Genomic DNA, 16,271 nt, shown 5'->3' on the forward strand with positions numbered 1-16,271 from the left:
CCATGGAATTTTCCAGGCAAGAATACTGGGTTGGATTGCCATTTTCCTCCTCCAGAGGATCTTCCTGACCCAGGAATCAAACCCTCCTCTCCTGCATTGGCAGGCAGATTCTTTAGCACTGAGCCCCCTGGGAAGCCACGCGCGCGCGCGCACACACACACACACACCATAAAGATAGTGAATCAAGGCATATACTCCTTTTTTCTTCTTCTCTGTTTAAAGGATTTTACTACCAAAAAACCTCTCTGCCTTAAGGGTAAACAGTATAAAAATATTTCCACTAAAAAGGGTTTGAGAATTCTGAGCTGGGATTACCACAACCCCTAATTATATAAGATACTTAGTATGATAACACCAACTAGTGTAAGGAATGTGGAGATTTATTTACATCAAGTTCAGATAAAGAGATAAAAGGGGACTTGAATAAGCAGGCAAAGATTAGGACTTCAGGAGTGTACATTTGAAGGTATCTTTGGAACTGCCCCTTAGCTACAATGAAAGACCAGTAAAACCAGCCTTCAGAATAACCCTTCTGCTTAGTAGGAGAAGGGAAGGCTAGAATTCACCTCTAAGATCGCCCTCCCACGCAGATTTTCCCCCTGGCAGCTAAGAATTAAACCCAGACTTCCGATCATGGCGCCACGCACGTCACCTTCTCCCTCTTCGCCTAGCAAAATCCCACCCAAGTCGACCAGATCCTGCAGGAGTGTGTAGAAGCTGCAGGGCGCGGGGAGAATTCCCTTCCACAATCCTGGTTGCTTGGGGTTTTGCAATTCAAAAAAACCTGCTAAACAGATCCGAGCCAGATTCAAAGGAGGCTTAGATACCAGCAAGACCTGCTCTTTCCCTTGAGTGCGTAGACTCGACCCCACTCTTTACCCTGAGAGCCTACTCCTCACCGCAAATTTCCTTTCAAATGCCTTAGGGGCTTCCAAGGCTCCCAGCCTTTGTGAATAAAGGCCCATCCTCGAAGTGGAAACCTCGCTGCATAGAGAAATATGCACAGACAGCAGGACAGCGAACAGAATTGCAAAAGAATGAGTTCTTTCTAGCTTTGCATCCTTTCGAATGTTCAATATTCCTGTTAGCCAAGAAGGGTTCCGGTAATGGGTACTTGAGGGAAGCAGGCCACCGATTAGAGCAAAAAACATCAATACAGGGGTGGTCTTTCCAATTCCGGCTTTTGTTTGAGTCAGTGAGGGTAGCCCGAGGAGGCCAAAGTCTCTGGTTCTGGGAAAGGCGGGTCCGTCCCGATTCTTTGAGCTACGGAGAGGCAGGCGCCGGCCCCAAGAAACAAAGGGGGTAGTTTTGCCCCTCCAGGCTTTTACTCCAGGAGTCCCAGAGGAGTCAGAGGCTAAATCAACCGAGCTCGGAAGAGTTTGTCAAAGGTTGGACAACAGACACGGCTGCCCTCTCTTAAGCACACGAATCCCACGCGTGCCAGTCTAGAAGGTATGTGAGCGTCAAGGAGAAAGGCCATTGCTGCCCATCGCGGGCGGCCAGCCCCGCCCTGCTCTCGGTGGCTGGGGGGAGACTCGCAGTGCGAGAGCCCGGGAGTCAGCCTCAGCTAGCCCGGGAGCGAGGGGCGGGGCCGGGCGGGGCCGCGAGCGCGCAGGCGCAGTGCGGGTCTTATCGCGCCGCCGCCGCCGCCGCTGCCGCCGCCCGCGCTGCACCACAGGCCCGAGACAGACAGGGCCGGGAAGAGCTGGAGACTGAGGAGGAGGCGGAGGCGGCGGCGGAGGCGGGGCGACTCCGGTGACCGGGAGCGCCGCAGACTGGCAGCTGCGGCGACTCCCCCCTTTGTGTCTGGTCTGCTCGGAGCCTCTGGAAGTGCTTCCCGGAGGGGCGCGGGGTGTCTCGCCGCCTCGCTGCCCACCCCCCTCCCTAGCCACCTACATCCGCCCTCCCGCCGCCCCCCGCCCTCGGCCCGCGACACCCGAGCTCCGCCCGGAGCCTAGAGCTGCGGGAAAAGGAGGCGGCGGCGGCGGCGGCGGCGGCTTCCTCTGGGGAGGGGGTTGTGATTCGCTCACAGGAGCCCTTGAAGGGAGAAGACGAAGCTTTTACGGTGGAATTTACCTCAGGCAAGATGGAGCGGCAGCAATAAAAAAGAAAGAGCGAGGAGCGCACCCGGGAGAGCTAGAAAGGGCAGCCTGCCGACCCCTCCCCTCCCCCGCTTCCCACCGCCCCTCAGCCCTCCGGCCGGGACCTGCCCAACCCTCGCAGGATTGTTCCGCGAAGGCGTGAAGGCGGTGGGTTTGTCCATGGAGGCAGGCACCTTTTTCGATCCAGTCGAGGAGGAGGATTTGCTGTGCTCAAGATCGGAGTAAGGGAAGCACCGAAGCGAAACTTAAAAGGATTCTTGCCCTCCCGGAGCACAGGCGATGCGCCTCGGGTTGCCGGGAGCCGCCGCCGGCCGTCCCTTCCCGGCAGTCGGGAACTTGTTCTGATCCTCGGCGCCCCTCGAATGCCCGCTGCCCACCCTTCGGCACCCTGGATATGTTTTCTCCCAGACCTGGATATTTCTTCGATATCGTGAAACTACGGGGGAAATAACTGCGGGGCTTTTTTTTTTTCTCGTCTCCGTGTTTCTCCCCACGGACATGCCTTCAGTTTGGGGCGCCAAGGCACCCAGTCCTGGGCGAATGAACACCCCCAGCCGCGAGGGAGAGAAATGAAGGGAATTTGTGCAGCGGAATGAAAACTCTACCGCTCGGTCCTCTCATCTGCCATTTGTCCTTTCAAACTGCATTGTAATACGGGCCGGAGAAGTCCGACGAGAGCGAGGACTAGCCTCCCGGCCGCGTTTCTCCGCCCGTATTCACTTTCCGTCTTTCTTTTTCCCTGCTCTCCTCGGCTGACCTAGGGATGACTTCGTCGCCGCGGCGGCCCCGGCGGGTGCCCTCGCTGCTGTGGACCGTCCTGCTGGTCAGCGCTGCGGCCGGTGAGTCGCCCCGGGTGGCGCGTCCGGGCCATTTCCCTGCGGCTGGCGGGGTGGGAGCCCGCAGAGGCCGAGGCCTGCGCTCGCCCTTCGCCGCGCCTCCCCTGATCGCCCCGGACCTGCGCGCCTTTCCCCGTCCTCCCGGAGAGCTAACCTTTCACGTTAAATCCCCACACCTCGTATTCCCCACCCCCCACTCCCCCCGCCGGGGCGGGGGGGAAGAAAGACACGTAGGGTGTGGTATCTTGACATTTTTAGCTGTGAGGTAATGCAGGGATTAAAAATAATATTTTAATCACCAGTGAACAGTGCCTATTAGGAGATCTTTGGGAACAGACCTGTAGGGTTTTTTTTTTTAATATAAAGAAGCAGATTTGGCTGTAAGTAGAAAGAACATCCACTGTAGAACACACACTTGAAGCTTATTTTTAGATGTAGATCACTCTTTGAGAATCCCTAGTACTTTGATTATTCCAGAAAATGTTGTGGAAGGCAGAACTGAGAGATTCTTAATACATTGTATACTACTGTTAATCGTTATTACCATTATTTTGTTTTGAAGTATATTAGTAATTTTCGTCTTTTCAATCTGGACATATATTTTGTATACTTTTGGAATTACTTTTGGGCTTAGAAGTATTTTCGGTAAGTTTTCATTTAGTCATCTGGCTTTCTGTTGGCTTTCCTGTCATTGAGGCAACTTTGACCTCACATCAAGACTTCTAGGAGATTTGAGTCCTGAAAGTCTTTTGACATTTTACTGAAGCTTAAAGGGAAATCCTTTCTTTAGGATATTTTGTTCTTAGTTCTCAGACACCTTTAGGAAAAAACCTCGTTTTGTTTGCAATTACTTTTCCAGCAGTCTTTTGGTGATTTGCTTTTAGAAATTTCAGGGAGTGAATTATGCATATAATTCTTAAATTGGGTTTAGGATGGCCAGATAGATTATACATTTAGAAATGAATAGAGGACAACATAACACCTTTCCAGTTATTTTTTCTTAGTAAGTATAATTTTCACATTCAGTACATTTCTCAATGCTATGTTAGATTCGGAGATTGCATAGTTCCATTTGAAAACTGCATATTTTCATATTCAGTAAATTTCTCATGTCTTGTGTTAGATATGGAGAGTTCATGTTTCCATTTGGAAAACACTGAAAAAAATTTTGAACTTTTGTGCTTTTGATATTGTTGATTGATGTCTGTTATGTTTATGATAGTTGTGTTAAAATAATATGAACTTCTGAATGTATTTTAACACTGATATTTTAATATTGCTAATCATCACAATTCCTTTTGGGGAAAAGTGAATAATTTTTCTGTAGATTACTTTATATTGTGTTACCTCTTTAAATTCTCTAGTAATAAGCCATGTGGTTGGTCCCTGTAAAATATGAAGACAGTAAAAGGCTTTACGTTTAAGCAGTCATTCTAAGAGCAGAAATCTCAGAGCATACACTTTTCAGTGTTGGTTATTCTTGACTTTTCTACAACACAGATTCTAATTTATAGTTGACAGAATTATTATTTTGTGATTAGAACTGATAAAAGTAAGGGAAAGATCAATTGACTTAAAAAAATGTGATTTCTGTTTGGTAAATGGAATATTAGAATAATGGTCCTTAAAAGGGATAGATTAATCACTTTAAAAGTGATAATAGTCATCTTTTTTTCTTCAGTATTACTAATTACCAGATGCTAAAATTTGTGAAGTTGGATTTCAGATCTGTAACAATAATAGTAACAACAGTATTTACTGAGTGCTAGCTATGTGCCAGGAACTGTTCTAGTAGCCTTGCATGTATTTTCTCATTTGATCCTCTTGACAGTTCTTAACTCCAGGTTCAGTAATGCTCCTTTTATAGAGAGGGAAGTACTCTGTGCATCCCCATGGACTTTAGCCCACCGGGCTCCTCTGTCCATGGAATTCTCCAGGAAAGAAAACTGGAGTGGGTTGCCATGTCCTTCTCCAGGGGATCTCCCCCACCTAGGGATTGAACCCGGGTCTCCTGCGTTGCAGGCAGATTCTTTACCATCTGAGCCACTTGGGAAGCCTGGAGTGAAGTACAGAGAATTTAAATAATAACTCACCACACAGTAAATTGTGGAGCTAAAATTACAATCTGCACCTACCATGTTAATGTAGGCAACAGCTTCTCAGTCTAATTGGGTACATGAGATAGAGTTAGTGTCTTCAGATTAACCTTTGAAAAGAAGCCTGGACTCTTGACAGGATCTTAGTACAGCACTTGTTATGCAGATGTCATGGTTCTAAATGTGTAAAACTTTGCCTAATATTGGAGTGGTTAGTGCAGTTTCATTAAGTGTAAGGTAGCTAGAGAGGGCCTGTGTGAACTTGGGATGTACAGATGGAATGATGTAACTAGACAGGTGCACATGGTGCAGCTGAACAGGAAAATAACACTGGAAGATTGACATCACATCCCTCTGTGGGGTCATGGATAAATCCTATTTCTTTTGGGTTCCTCTTTCCCACTTATTCTAGCTAGTTCTTGGATCCTTAATTCTAAGAACAGTTGGTATGCAGAAATTAGAATTTATAGAAAGTACATGCTTGTTTGGTTTGTAAACGAAGTCTTAATTTTAATAAAAAGATGTGATATAATGCAATACTTATTTAAGAGTCAGCTTCTGTTAAAATTTTTTTTTTTAAGTCGCCAAGCTGTTTATTTAGGTTGTAATGGTTACAAATAACAGATCTAACCCTGTGTCCTTCTCCACCATATGAGGGAGCAGACTCAGCTACTCTTTTTTCCTCCAGTCTTTGTTCGTGTTTTCATCCTTCTTGTCCCTTCCTGCCATCTTTGTTGGCCTCGGAGGCCGGGGAGTTCATGGTATTTCTAATGGTCTCATTTTGGGGATCCAAACCTGGAAAGTTCTCCAGGACCCAAAGGAGTTCAGGAGACCTACATCCTTTCTTAGTCCTCTCTCCTTGTCTGGCTCAGTTGTGTCCATGGCTCAGTTGGCACCCATGTTAGCTGATTCTGCCTCAGCGGTGTCAGCTGATTCTTGCTGCATTTGAAATAGTTCACTTGACTAGGTTTCAGTTTTACATACATCTCTTCAGCAACACACACGTTGTCTACAAAAGCTATCATGGCATATGGATTGTGGTGAGGGTGGTATTGTTGGAGTGGGTGTAGGTGTGTGTGTGTGTAAAATGTGGGGAGAGAGATGTTTATTCCAGCTTTACTACATTAAAGGCCATCTTTCTTAACCGTGAAAGAGAAAAAATTGATTATTGTTCTCTGGTGGGTAAGTTTTAATTATAAAAGGTACAGAATGAAGTCAGTGTAAATTAGTTAATTTTATAACTGGCCATATCACTTAAAAAAAGAAATTGTCGTTGACTTACAGTGTTATGTTGATTTCTGATGTACAGAAAAGTATTCAGTTGTACATATTTCATATTCTTTCCCCTTATGCTTTATTATAGAATATTGAATATAGTTCCCTGTCCTATACAGTTGGACCTTGTTGCTTATATATCCTATATATAGTAGTTTGTATCTGCTAATCCCAAACTCCTAATTTATCTCTCCCTCACTGCCTTTCTCTTTGGTTCTCTAAGTCTATGAATCTTTCTGTTTTGTAAATAAATTCATTTGTATCCTATTTTAGGGTCCACATACAAGTGATATTATATGGTATTTGTCTTTCTCTTTCTGACTTAAACTTCATTTAGTACGATAATCTTTAGGTCCATCCATGTTGCTGCAAATGGCATTATTTCATTCTTTTCTGTTACCGAGTAGTATTCTATTTGTATATATATCACATCTTCTTTATCTATTAGTTTGATGTTGGACATTTAGGTTACTTCTATATCTTGGCCATTGTAAACAGTGCTGTGATCATTGGGGTGCTTGTATCTTTTCAAATTATCGTTTTCTCTGGATATATGCCCAGGAGTGGAATTGCTGGATCATATGGCAACTCTGGTTTTTTAAGGAACCCCTATATTGCTTTCATTAGTGGCTGCACCAATTTATATTCCCACCAGCAGTATAGGAGAATTCCCTTTTCTCCACACGCTTTCTAGCATTTATTTTTTATGTTCTTTTTAGTGATGGCCATTTTGACTGGTGTGAGATGATACCTCATTGTAGCTTTTGATTTGCATTTCTCTAGTAATTAGTAAAGTTGAACATTTTTCATGTGCCTATTGGCCATCTGTATGTTTGTTTAGGTCTTCTGCCCATTTTTTGATTTGTTTTTTTTGTTGTTGTTGTTGCTATTGAGTTACATGAACTGTTTATATATTTTGAAAATCAAGTCCTTATTGGTCATATTATTTGCAGTTATTTTCTTCCAGTTCTTAGTTTGTCTTTTTATTTTGTTTATGGTTTCCTTTGCTGTACAAAAGCTTCTAAGTTTGATTAGATCCTATTTTTGCTTTTATTTGCTTTTTTTTTTTTTTTTTTGGCCACAACATGGGGGATCTTAATTCCCTGACTGGGAATTGAACCCAATCAGGGATTGAACCCACATGCCCTAGAGTAGAAGTGCAGAGTCTTAACCACTAGTTTACCAGGGAAGTCCCTATTTTTGTTTTTATTTCTGTTGCCTTGGGAGACTGACCTAAGAAAGCATTGTTAGGATTTATGTCAGAGAATGTTTTGTGCGTGTTCTCTTCTAGGAATTTTATGGTGTCATGTCTTACATTTATGTCTTTAAGCCATTTTGAGGTTATTTTTGTGTAGTGTGAGGGAGTGTTCTAACTACATTGGTTTACTTTCAGTTGTCTAGCTTTCCTAGTACCACTTGCTGAAGAGACTCTTTTTCTCTGCTGTATATTCTTACCTCCTTTCTCAGAGGTTAATGACTGTAGGTATGTGGGTTTATTTCTGCGCTCTGCTTCTGTTCCATTGATCTATATGTCTGTTTTTGTGCCAGTACCATGCTGTTTTAATTACTCTAGCTTTGTAGTATTGTTTGAAGTCTTGGAGGGTTATGCCTCCATTTTTTTTCTTTTTCTTCAGGATTACTTTGGCAATTCTGGGTCTTCTATCGTTCCTTACAAATTTTAGGATTATTGTTTTTAGTTCTGTGAAAAATATCGTGGGTAATTTGACAGGGATCTCATTAAGTCTGTGGATTGCTTTAGGGTAGTGGCCGTACCACTTACCTTGGTGCTTACTCATGTATTGCCTTGCTTTTGACGATTAGTTTTGTGTATTTGCCTTGTCCTCTTAGGGCTTCCCTTGTGACTCAGCTGGTAAAGAATCCACCTGCACTGCAGGAGACCTGGGTTCAATCCCTGGGTTGGAAAGATCCCTGGATAAGGGAAGGGTTACCCACCCCAGTATTCTGTCCTGGAGAATTATATAGTCCATGGGATTGCAGAGTCCAACATGACTGAGCAACTTTGACTTCACTTCACTTCACCTGTCCTCCTAATTGATAATTACCTCTAGAAGACAGGGTTCATATCTTAAGTTGTTTTGTAATATAGCATATTGCTAGGCACATACAAGAATTTAAGAGTTACTAAATGAATTAATAATAAAAAAGAATTCTAAAATTGCTCAATACAGCAGATTATGTATTAGTAACTTATTCTTTCTTTGTCTCAGGCCTTTTAAATACAAAATAGTTTAAATGGTGTACTAGGAAGAGTACTGTATTGAGTTAAGGAGACTTGCATTCTCTGTGATTCTGGATAGACTATTTAACATAGTTGCAGTATTATGGAATTGGACAAGATTATATTTGAAACAGATTCCTGGACACCAACCCAGACCCACTTAATATTGAGTGGCATTGAGTTTTAAGAATCTGCATTTTAAACAAATTTCCCCTAAGTAAAGTTTATGTACCTTAAAAGTTTGAGAATTACTGGATCTAAGATTTTTTTCTTAGATTTTACTTTATTTATTTTCTTACTTTTTGTGCCAGTTGTAACCGATTCTGGACCTTCTAATCAGTACTGATAACCAAATTTTCTTATTTTTATGCTCTCAGTAACTACCCAAAACCTTTTTCTTAAAATTTGCACACTTTTCTTTATTGATTATTCTTAGTCTTAAGGATGATATGTTATTTAATTAAGTGTCTTACCTCGTATTGTGTTTATTTAGTTTGTACTTTTATTTGGGCCATTTTCCTTTTTCTTCTGCCAAAAAGGAAGAAAGAAGTTTTTTTTCCTAGTAAATTTAGGTGAGAACTGTTGATGAAGTTTAGAAAAAAAAATTAGTGCTAAGCTAAACTAGACTATATTAATATAACATTGTTTTGGTTTCAGTTACAAACTAGTAATACATGGAGACCTCCAGATGGATAAATTGCATATATTAAATTTCTGTCTACTAAAGAAGAAATATTTGATTGATACCTTCTAGAAGAAAATAAGTATAGGTGAATATGAAGAAAATAAATACAGTAGAAATGCATGCGGTTTGACCATCTTGCATAGCACTTACACATGCCGAAGAGACTCATATTATAAAAGTATTTCCTCCTCCTAGTTAAATAATCTAAATAGGCTTTTAATTGCTTTCTAAACGGTGACTTTGGTAGACATTTGAGTGCAGTAGACTTAACTTGACTTTGTTTTTTTTAAACTTTTGTTCGGTCTGTGAGATGGATATGACAGCTAAGATTACAACAATACATATATATGTAGTCTGTGTAAGGTTAGAAATAAGCCTGTAAATAAATGATATGAACATTTTGGAATACATTACCTCATCAGGAATACTAGAACACAACAGTTATTGCTTGCTCTTAATTGCAATACAGTAATTGTTTGACTGAAAGTGTTTTGTGTTAGACCCAGTTTCTATTCCAATATGCACTCATGGGAGCAGCTAGAAAGGTATGGGGACATTAATAGGACAGATAATAGGACTTTCGAGAGGAGAACTAAAATGTCCAGCTACAAATATTTATTAGTGCTTCCTTTGTGCACAGTTCTTTTCTAAATGTTAGTGGATTCAAAGAAAAATAAGAAACGCTGCTTCCCTTCTCCAACTGTCTCATGCCATAACCTATACCACTTTATGAAAGGGAATTCAATCCCATGCTGTTGTAAGCATGGGTAGGTATTTTGCTATCTTGTAAACCCTTTAGCCTTGTATTATTTTCTCTCTCTGCCTGTCTTTCTGGATGAGAAATTCCTGTAGATATTCTCCAGTATAGGAGAAGAGACTGTGTTCTTGTGTGTCTTCTAGCTGATCCAGACTTTAAAATTTTTTTTGGTGAGTTTGCCCTCTGCAAAATCTTAGCTTCCCAACCACTGAAAACTTGGAATCCTAACAGCTGGACTGCCAGAGAACTCTCCTTTTATATCTATCTTCTCTGTTAGTCTTCTTAAAGAAAGAGCAGTGAACACTTCTTGATTTCCCTATCCTTAACTCTTTGCTTGCCCTCCTAACCCCACACTGTATGTTAGGTGAGCAGTGACTTCCTAATTGCCAAATCCAGTCACTTTTCAGTTTGTTCTCTTACACTTTTCTACCGAATTTGGTAGTTTGATCACTCTTTGCTTACAACTCTCCTCTTTTGACTAGTAACTTTCCTTTTCCTCTATTCTATATCTTCTCCACCTTCACTTCCCCTTCTAAATGGTTGTGTGTGTGTGTGTTTTAAATTTCCCTTAGATTGTCTTGAGTATACTTTTCTTTTATTGCTACTTCTGTTTCTTGTTGATTTTCTCTTATTGCTCCTCCTCTCTCAGGCTTTAATTACCCTTGAAAAGAGATGATTTCTAAATTAAATAGGCAACCAGAATTGGAAACTAGAAAGACTTGAATTCCTTCTTAGTGGTATTGTTGACTGTTCACTTTGTTTTATTTATTTATTTGGCTGCGCCGGGTCTTAGTTGTGGTATACTTGATTTCCAGTGTTCCTTACAGTATGCAGGATCTTTAATTTCGACATGCGAACTCTTTAATTGCTGCATGTAGGATCTAGGTCCCTGATCAGGGATCAGACTTGGACCTCCTGCATTGGGTGTGTGGAGTCTTAGCCACTGGACCACCAGGGTAGTCCCTGGCTGTTTACTTTGGCACAGCACCTCTTTTGGTCTCAATATCCTCACTTGTGGGGGCTTCCCTGGTGGCTCAGATGATAAAGAATCTGCCTCAAAAAAAAAAAAAAAGAATCTGCCTCTAATGCAGGAGACCTGGGTTCCATCCCTAGGTCGGGTTGATCCCCTGGAGAAGGGAATGGCTACACTCTCCAGTATTCTTGCCTGGAGAAATCCATGAATAGAGAAGTCTGGCGGGCTATAGTCCGTGGGGTCACAGTCTACAGAACTGAGGGACTAATACTTTCACTTTCATTCTCACTTGTAAAGTGAGGAGGTTGGCCTCATACTTACAACACTTTTGCTTGTGAAAAAAGAAAAGCCAGTGTTATGCTTAGTTACTAGTAAGTGTGTAGCACTTTGATACATTTGGTTATTATGGAGTATATGGTACTTTTAGGTTAGGGGAAACTGGAGTATTCTGAAATTGATGTAGGTACTACTTTGAAGAAAATATAAGTTTTTTTGCAGATGCATTTAGTATCTTGACTGTGTTGAATTAGGACCACAAAAGTGGTGTAAAGAAGATCTCTTTAGGGAATTCATGGGTGGTCCAGTGGTTAGGACTCTGCCTTAAAAGCTGAGGGCAGGGGTTCAATCTCTTGTCTAGGAACTAAGATCCCACAAGCTGTGTGGCACCAAAAAAAAAAAGAAAGTCTATAGCTAAAGAGTGCTTTTTATTTATTTTTTGGCTGCACTGGGTTTTTGCTGCTGTGCGCGTTTGTCGAGTTGCAGGTGTGTGGTGTGGGCGTCGCATGGTGGTGGCTTCTCTTGTTGTGGAGGACAGGCATTAGGGCAGGCCGGCTTCAGTAGTTGCAGCTCTTGGGCTCAGTTGCTGCTGCTCCTGACTTCTAGAGCACAGACGCAGTAGTTGTGGTGCATGGGCTTAATTACTTCGATGCTTGTGGGATCTTCCTGGACCAGGGATCAAACCTGTGTCTCCTGCATTGGCAGGTGGATTTTTTTTTTTTTAACCAATGAGCCACCAGGGAAGCTGCAAAGAGTGCTTTTTAAATAGTTGAAATCTTAGAATTTTAGAGTTGGAAGAACCTTAAAGTAAACTTTAAATAGGTAGAGGTTTAATTAAGAAGGTTAGACTTCTCTAAAATCTTGACTTTCATGTTAATTTTAAAATAATTATGCCAAGGTCAATTTCGGCTCAGCCTTTACCCAGTTATCATAAATGCTAAACTAGTGATATTTAATTAATGCCATTAGCTCAGTTGGTTGGAGAAGGCAATAGCACCCCACTCCAGTACTTTTGCCTGGAAAATCCCATGGACGTAGGAGCCTGGTAGGCTGCAGTCCATGGGGTTGCAAAGAGTCGGACATGACTGAGCGAATTCACTTTGACTTTTCACTTTCATGCGTTGGAGAAGGAAATGGCAACCCACTTCAGTATTCTTGCCTAGAGAATCCCAGGGATGGGGGAGCCTGGTGGGCTGCTATCTATGGGGTCGCACAGAGTCAGACATGACTGAAGCGACTTAGCAGCAGCAGCAGCAGCTCAGTTGGTAAAGAATCCGCCTGCAATGCGGGAGACCTGGGTTCGATCCCTGGGTTGGAAAGATCCCCTGGAGAAGGGCAAGGCTACCCACTCCAGTATTCTGGCCTGGAGAATTCCATGGACTATACAGTCCATGGGGTCGCAAAGAGTCAGACACGACTGAGTGACTTTTACTTCACTTGACTTCATTTTATTTTTAGGTTAGTAAGTTGTTTCTAACAGCTTTATTGGATATAATTCCTGTACCGTATGATTCACCCATTTGACGTGTACAGTTTAGTTCTTTTGGGTGGTGGTGTTCAGTCACCCAGTCGTGTCCAACTCTTTGTGACCCCATGGACTACAGCCCTCCAGGGCTCTCTGTCCCTCACCATCTCCTGACGTTTACCCAAGTTCATGTCCGTTGCATTGGTGGTGCCATCCAGCCGTCTCATCCTCTGATGCCCTCTTCTCCTTCTGCCTTTGATCATTCCCAGCATCAGCTTTGGGTATATTGTGTTATTAATTATAAAAATTGTGGTTAAAAAAAATATATATATATTACATGTATATAACAAGATTTGCCATTTCCACCATTTTCAGCTGTACAATTTAGTGGTATTAATTATATTCAAAGTGTGTACAGCTATTCACCAAACATTTTCATCACCCCAAACAGAAACTCTGTTATCATTAAGCAATAGTTCCCAATTCCCTCCTCCTCCCAGCCGCTGGTAACCTCTAATCTATTTTCTGTCTGTGCGATTTTTGCTTACTCGAGATATTTCATGTAAGTGGAATCATACAATATTTGTCCTTTTGTTACTGGCTCATTTGGCTTAGCATAATGTTTTCAGGGTTTATACTTGTTGGAGAATGTGTCAGAATTCCATTGCATTTTAAGGCTGAAAAACATTTCATTGTATGTGTTCATCTGTTGATAAACTTGAGTTGTTTTCACCTTTTGGCTGTTGATGGGCAACGAATGCAGTGAATACTGGTGAACAAGTATGTGTTCTAGTCCCTGCTTTCAATACCTGTGCATATATACATATAGTGGTGTAGTCGCCAAGTCGTGTCTGACTCTTGCAACCCCGTGGACTATAGCCCGCCAGGCTCCTCTGTCCATGGGATTCTCCATGCAAGAATACTGGAGTGGGTTGCCATTTCCTTCTCCAGGGGATCTTCCTGTTCCAGGAATCAAACTTGGGTTTCCTGCATTGCAGGCAGACTCTTTAACCAACTGAGCTACGGAGGAAGCCCTATGTAAAATATCTGTGGGTGTAATTGTTAGATCATGTGGTAATTCTGTGTTTAGTTTTTTGAGGAACTGCCAAGCTTTTTTTCACAGTGGCTCTACCATTTTACCAGCAGTGTACAAGCGTTCTACCTTTTCCACATCCTTGCCAATCTTTTTCTTTTTTTTTTTCATTATAACCATCCTAATGTGTGTGAAGTATTGTCTCATTGTAGTTTTGATTCCCATTTCCCTTATGATAAATGATGTTGAGCATCTTTTCATGTGCCTGTTGACTGTATATCTCCTGTGGAGGAATATCTATTCAAATTCTTTGTCCACTATTTTTAAAGAATTACCTTTTTTTTTTTGCTATGCTGCGTGGGTTGTGGGATCTTAGTTCCCCAACCAAGGATTGAAGTTGGGCCACAGCAGTGAAAGGACTGAATCCTAATCACTTGACCCCCAGAGAATTCACTAAAATTGTAATTTTATTGAGATACAGTTGACATATAACAGCTTGTAAGTTTAAGGTGAATGACATGTTGACTTGATACATTTATATATTGCAGCGTGATTTCCACTGTAGATTTAGCTAACACCTATATCTTTGTGTGTGTTTGTGGTGGGAACAATTAGGACCTAGTCTCTCAGCAACTTTGAAGTTTTTAATATGATATTGTCTAAGTCCACTATGATATGCATTATATTTCCAGGAATACTTTATCAACTGATTGCCTAAGTTGGTACTCTTAGGCATTTGCCCATTCTTTAATCATGTTTGTCTTTGTTGTCAAGTGGTAGGTGTTCTTTATATATTCCCATTCCTTATCAGATAGATGATTTTCAAATGCTATGGACTGCATGTTCTCCTTCAAATTCATATGTTAAAATCAACCCCCAAGGTGATAATACTAAATGGTGAGGCCTTTGGGAGGTGATCAGGTCATGAACATTGTGGCTTCATGAATGGGATTAGTCTCCTTATGGAAGAGAATTCAGAGAAACCTTCTGCCATGTGCGGTTATAGCACCTTGCATTGGTCTGCATGTCTCTCTTTATGCCAGTACCATACTGTTTTGATTACTGTAAATTTGTGGTAAGTTTTAAAATTGGGAAGTGTAAGTTGTCCAACTTCGTTCTTTTTTATTTTTTAGAAACATTATTTATTTATTTATGGCTGTGCTGGGTCTTCGTTGCTGTACATGGGCTTTCTCTTAGTGGTGGTGAGTGGGCTTCTCATTGAGGTGGCTTCTCCTGTTGGAGAGCATGGGCTCTAAAACTTGAGTAGGCTTCAGTAGTTGTGATGCGTGGGCTTAGTTGCTCAGCTGCATGTGGAATCTTCCCAGCAGGAATCGAACTCAAGTCTTCTGCATGGCAGGTGGATTCTTATCCACTGTATCACCAGGGAAGTCCTTTTCTGTGTCTTTTGCACTTTTTGAATTTTGGATCATTACCCATTAACTAATATGAAATTACAAGTTAGGAAAAATTTAAATACTTAGATTTTTCTTATTACCAAAACTGTGCAGAGGGGGAAATTAACTTTACAGTGGAGAAATATGCAAATGCTACCTCAGTTAATCAAGATAAATATCAGTGATTAGTCATGTTGATAATACTGATGTGAGATGAGAGAATGGCACATTACTTCTGTGATTTTCCTCCATAAAACCCGCAGTCCTAGTTTAGCTAACCAGGAGAAAAATATCAGTCTTAAAATATGCGACAGTCTACGAAATACCTGACTAGTATTCCTTAAAACTACCAAGGTTATCAGAGGCAAGGTTATCAGAAGGTTTGAGAAAGTTTCTTTAGGTCCAGAGGAGCCTAAAGAAACATGACTGATGTAAATAATGTGCTACTAACTATCCTGGAAAAGAAGAAGGACATTAGGGGAAACTAGTGAAATCCTGATAAAATGTGGAGTTTGGTTAATAGTAATGTAACATTGTTGGTTTCTTAGTTGTAATAAATATACCATATTAATATAAGATATTAATAATAGTGGGGGCTGGGTGAGTGGTATATAGAAAAACCTCTGTATATTTGCAATTTTTCTGTAAAACAAAAGTTGTTCAAAAATAAGTTTATGAAAAATGTACATGCTTATTTCATATAAATACAATAAATAAGAAAGACAGTTTTTAAATTCATAATCATGTTTACTTGAATATAAGAATCTTAATACTTTTAAGCCCTTTTCCATACATAGATTTTAGTGACACTGTACCCTGTATACACAACACAAATACATAAAATTGTACCTTGAAACCTGCTTTTTTCCTAAAACTTGTTGAATATATTCTCACTGACTCTTCATATATGTTGAATATTTTTCTCAGGGTGTATTGAAAGTATAGTATATTTTATTTATACAAAAGGCAGTCCTTTCATCTTTAAATTAGGGGCCCAATATCCTGTTTCTTTGAAATATTATGCAATCTACTCAATAAATTCTATTTTTCTTTTTCATTTTTGGCCACACAGTTCGGCATGTGGAATTCCCATACTAGGATCAAACTCATGCCTTCTGCATTGGGAGCATGGAGTCTTAA

At 41.2% G+C, this 16,271-nt stretch overlaps 1 protein-coding gene across 1 annotated transcript in view; it reads left to right on the forward strand.

The window, feature by feature from the left end:
- The first annotated feature begins 1,792 nt into the window (after positions 1-1,792).
- Positions 1,793-16,271, forward strand: part of BMPR2 (bone morphogenetic protein receptor type 2) — a 145,723-nt gene continuing 131,244 nt past the window's right edge. Inside the window, exon 1 of the mRNA XM_052661522.1 lies at positions 1,793-2,941. Within this exon, the coding sequence (XP_052517482.1) occupies positions 2,866-2,941 (76 nt within the window). The 5' untranslated portion in view covers positions 1,793-2,865. The remainder of the gene's footprint in view (positions 2,942-16,271) is intronic.

This window comes from Budorcas taxicolor, chromosome 2 (assembly GCF_023091745.1).
Source record: "Budorcas taxicolor isolate Tak-1 chromosome 2, Takin1.1, whole genome shotgun sequence".
NCBI classification, from domain to species: Eukaryota; Metazoa; Chordata; class Mammalia; order Artiodactyla; family Bovidae; genus Budorcas; species Budorcas taxicolor.